At 33.8% G+C, this 4,321-nt stretch overlaps 1 protein-coding gene across 1 annotated transcript; it reads right to left on the bottom strand.

The window, feature by feature from the left end:
• Positions 1-245: 245 nt before the first annotated feature.
• LOC121385856 (mediator of RNA polymerase II transcription subunit 23-like) lies at positions 246-1,314 on the bottom strand. Its single transcript, XM_041516645.1, has 2 exons — positions 861-1,314; positions 246-436 (listed from the first exon to the last, which is right to left on the bottom strand). Exons 1-2 carry the CDS (start codon positions 1,165-1,167, stop codon positions 246-248), a joined length of 498 nt encoding a protein of 165 aa, XP_041372579.1. The 5' UTR covers positions 1,168-1,314.
• Between the last annotated feature and the right edge of the window lie 3,007 nt (positions 1,315-4,321).

Genomic DNA, 4,321 nt, shown 5'->3' with positions numbered 1-4,321 from the left:
TTTTCTTGATGGTCAAGGGGAGACAATTTCTTAATTTGCAATATAGTGTCCTGGACAGAGGAGCCGGCTGAGCTTGTCACCTGTGTCCAGGACAGATGTTCACGTTAAACTCTCTGATTTGGTCTAAGAAGATAGTAGTAATAAATATTCAGATTTAAATATTTGTAGCTAAATTCACAATAACACATAATAATACTTCATTATTTATTACTAAGAACTTCTACTACATTCTAATTGTTTAGAAGTCATTCAATAAATGTTACACTTGGTGGTGGCGAAATGTCTATATATCTGTTTTGTTGCTCTGGATGTTGCTGTGACTGTTGCTGCTGCTGGTGGTGTTGTAGGGCCGCCAGCGGGTTCGCTCTATGACCTCTTCCAACTGTGTGCACACCGCGTGCCTGTTCGAGTGGTTGTGGGACTCCTAGCCCAGTTCCTTGAAAACAATAAAAACAGTTTAATTTATTATTATAATCATCATTAAAGTTGCTCTTCCTTCATTAGCACAATTTCCTGAATGGTGGGTGATTGCTACATATTTAATGTTATGTTGGTACTTATTTGTACTGAAAACAAGATATTTGTTCAACAGAATTAATCATATATATATATATATATATATATATATATATATATATATATATATATATATATATATATATATATATATATGGTTTCTTCTCATTTATTTGCAAAGTAAATTTGCAACAATACATAACTGTAATAAATATGTTGACTACGTCGTTAAAGAAAACTCCAAAACACTTCTGATTTACTAGAGTTCTATATGATTTGCATACGCTAACTCGACTATAAGGGAGTTAACTCTTGTTACACTGTAAAAAAAAAAAAACCCTCACCAACATACGGTTGAAACCGCCGTGTGGAATGGAGTGGAACTCTCTCCATAGGTGGGTGTTGGTAGTGCTGCTGATGTTGTAGCTGCTGCTGCTGATCCAATCTCTCATCGGTAACGGCTAATGAGAGCATCTCGCTCTCTTCCTGCACCTCGTGCTCCAGCTGATTGATAGCTGCAAGAATTTCCTCTCTGTGTTCCATCAGAGTACGGAACGCAGGTCCCGAAAAAGACAGCTGCTTTGTGCCTGACTTTGTAATTTTGTTTATGTGAATATATACTTCATTATTCACGTCCCATATTTTGACCATCGCATAGTCCTTGTAAAACAATTTTTTTTACACTGATTCATTTTTTTAAATATGTTACTTCAATTTTATATGTTTTCAAAAGAATATTCTGCGCAGAGTGATACAGACTGTTGCGTTTCCACTTTTATGGAACTGTATAACAATAACGTAGAAGGTCTAAAACGATTGGTAGGTTACTATTAACCAATAGAACATCTGTAACCCGTTTACCACAATTTAGTGACTTGGTATTTTTCCTCCTATTGACTAGAAATAGCAAGCTATTAACCAACATTAAAAAGTGCTGGATCATGATAAAGTTTTTATTCACTATAGAAAATCATAGGTGGCAACTACATCTTTAATTTCAAATGATGGGAGATGTTTCTTTGAAATTAGAAATTCCACTTTCTTTTCAAAATACTTTTTTGGGTTAAATACTTAATTGCCAATTGAAAAACGTATTTTGGTTCTTCAACCTTCCAATACTATTTTAAGACGTTACCATTGAAACACCAGACTTTGAGTCGCCTTTAATTTAAAAGCTTCTATTTAACTATAGAAATAACAGGTGACATCTGTGATGATGGTTTTGGGTAAAACTAATACTTAATAATAATAAACGTATTCAGTTTAGTCCACCGAGTGTGACTATTTGCTACCTTTCTGTTCGATTTATGTTTGTACTTTAAAGGATTGAAATAATTTTTAGAAAGTGTTAACCTAGAAACGCAGAGTACATTACCCTACCTACATAACTTTATTTTAAAATATATTTGTAGTATTCAGTTTTAACATATTTGTTTTGCAAGCGATTATTTGAAAATAAAAACAATCTACATTGTTAATGTTATATGTGAAATTCGAAGAATAGTTGTTAGTGCAACGTTTAAACTATTTAATAAAATATAGAATAATACATTCTAGAGCAGAAACAAGACACTACACGGCTTATTTATAACAGGATATTTATCAACCTTAACATAGAGTGTAGCGCAGTATAGCATGGATGAAAATTATTGTTACTTATCTTACATTGTAATACTGTTTTAAAAATGTACATTGGAAGAAATAAATGAATGAATGAATGAATGAATGAATGTTTAACGACACCCCAGCACGAAAAATACATCGGCTATTGGGTGTCAAACTATGGTAATGCAAATAAATAAAGTGATGATCAACATCAATATAAAAATTCAAGGTTTAAACAAAAACAGTGTAAAGAACTGTGCAAAAATACAAATACAAATATCACAGAATTTTACGGACACCGAATTTTACTCTAAACTTCAATTTGTGCTGTATTGGCCATTCTCAAAGAGAATGTTACACCCCTGCACCACGGTGAGGTTACAGCACGCACAGGGGTGGAAGAAATAAATGCGTATGCACAACTTTCGTTAAAAATGTATAGCTTAAAAGATATAATTTCAGTGTTACATTAGTAATAATGTTGCGAGAGAGAAAGCATGCTTATTAAGTTAATTTGGGTGTTGTCGATAGTTTTGTAAAGCAATGAGGGTGGGTGCACTGACATCACTCCATTAAACAGTTAGTGATTTTATGCTTTTAATAGTTGCTCAACCGGTTTTAATAGTTCTATAAACGGTTTTGATAGTTATGTTGACATCATTGCTATGATTAAACAGTTTACAATTGGTGGTCAAAGTGAAGAAATGAAAATCGCGGGAAATGCATATTTCTTTTAAATGCCACTGCGTCTACAAGTAACAGACACACTTTTGATTGACACCGCTGCTACAAAATCTTCCTTACTCCCGAATCTATATTATATAGAAGGTAAGTTTTAGCTAACCTTTTATCACAACGAAGAACTTAGTCTATTTCAATGCGAACCACACAGAAAAACATGAATTTAATCAGTTTTAAATATTTAGATGTTTAACATATAACTTTAGAAATAAATTGAATTATATTTTGTGATAACATTACCGAAATTTATTAAAACAATTTAGTTGTTATAACTTGAAAATATGGTTTATTCACTAAACATTTCTAAAACAGCTTAGTTAAAAGATTATTATTATTTATTTGCAGGTTACTGAAAGTGTTCATGTGCAACATGTTAACGTAAAATGTGATCAAAGTTTTAAACCAAATGTAATCAAGAGTAGATAGTTTAATATGTAATCAAGAGTAGATAGTTTAATATGTAATCCAGAAAAGATAGTTTAAATATGTAATCAAGAATGTAGTTTAAAATATGTAATCGAGAATAAATAGTTTATATATGTAATTAGTAATAAACAGTACTTTAAACCTTAAAAATGTCGTCTCACACGGCATGTAGAATATTTTCCTGTGATGTTTGTCAGAGCTGATTTTCTAAAAATTCTGATCTTCTTAGACATAAAAGGAATTGTTTCAATCAGTCACACATTTTCATATATGAACTGTGTGGTGAACATTTTACCAGAAAAGATAACTATCACAGACATGTCAAACGGTTTCATGAACATACTTTAAAATGTTTAAACTGTTCGTATCAGTGTTCAAACCGAACCAAGCTCGAAAATCACGTTTTAGCATGCATCAGTAGACCTCAAACGTATTCGTGTAATCAGTGTCAGGGCATTTTTTCAACATTTAGAGATCTTGCAATACACAACTCTCGAAATCATAAACCACAAAGAACATTTCAGTGTTCATTATGTCTGATAGACTTTATCAATGTGCATATGTTAAAACGACATTTTAAAGTATGTCGCACACAATCGGGGGGGGGGGGGGGGGTTGGGTTTGGAAAGCGACGTACCAAACGAGCAAAGCCAGCTCCGTCAGTCAGTACTACATCTTCCCAGACTGTCGGTGTTCAACCCCATAACAAGCGACGGAAACCATCGGCCACCGTTAGTCGTAACCCTGACACAACGCCCCCACCCCAGATTAATCTCATAGCTGCACAGGCCCCTTCCCCACAACCAGAAGCTGATCAGATTCCCGACGAGCCACTTTCTCCAAACAGAGGTTGTAAAAGACAAGCTCTGGGTGGTGACGTGAGAGAATTTGACTATTTCGGTATTGAGCAGGATAGGTCGGACTTGATGCGATTTCTAGTCGCACGTCGTAGTGACATTATTCGTGATATTCAGTCAGAACTAAGAGAAAAATTATCGATAAGATGGGGTATTTGTGTACAAATTACATGTAA

Source organism: Gigantopelta aegis, chromosome 12 (genome assembly GCF_016097555.1).
Source record: "Gigantopelta aegis isolate Gae_Host chromosome 12, Gae_host_genome, whole genome shotgun sequence".
Classification (NCBI taxonomy): Eukaryota; Metazoa; Mollusca; class Gastropoda; order Neomphalida; family Peltospiridae; genus Gigantopelta; species Gigantopelta aegis.
The sequence above is the reverse complement of the archived record's forward strand: the minus strand, read 5'-3'. Positions and strand labels throughout refer to the sequence as shown.

Excerpts from the sequence above, each read along its gene's own strand:
- LOC121385856 (XM_041516645.1), bottom strand. The coding sequence starts at position 1,167 with ATGGTCAAAATATGGGACGTGAATAATGAAGTATATATTCACATAAAC. Across the intron at positions 437-860 it reads GCGGTTTCAACCGTATGTTG|GAACTGGGCTAGGAGTCCCA; the intron begins GTGAGGGTTTTT and ends ATTGTTTTCAAG.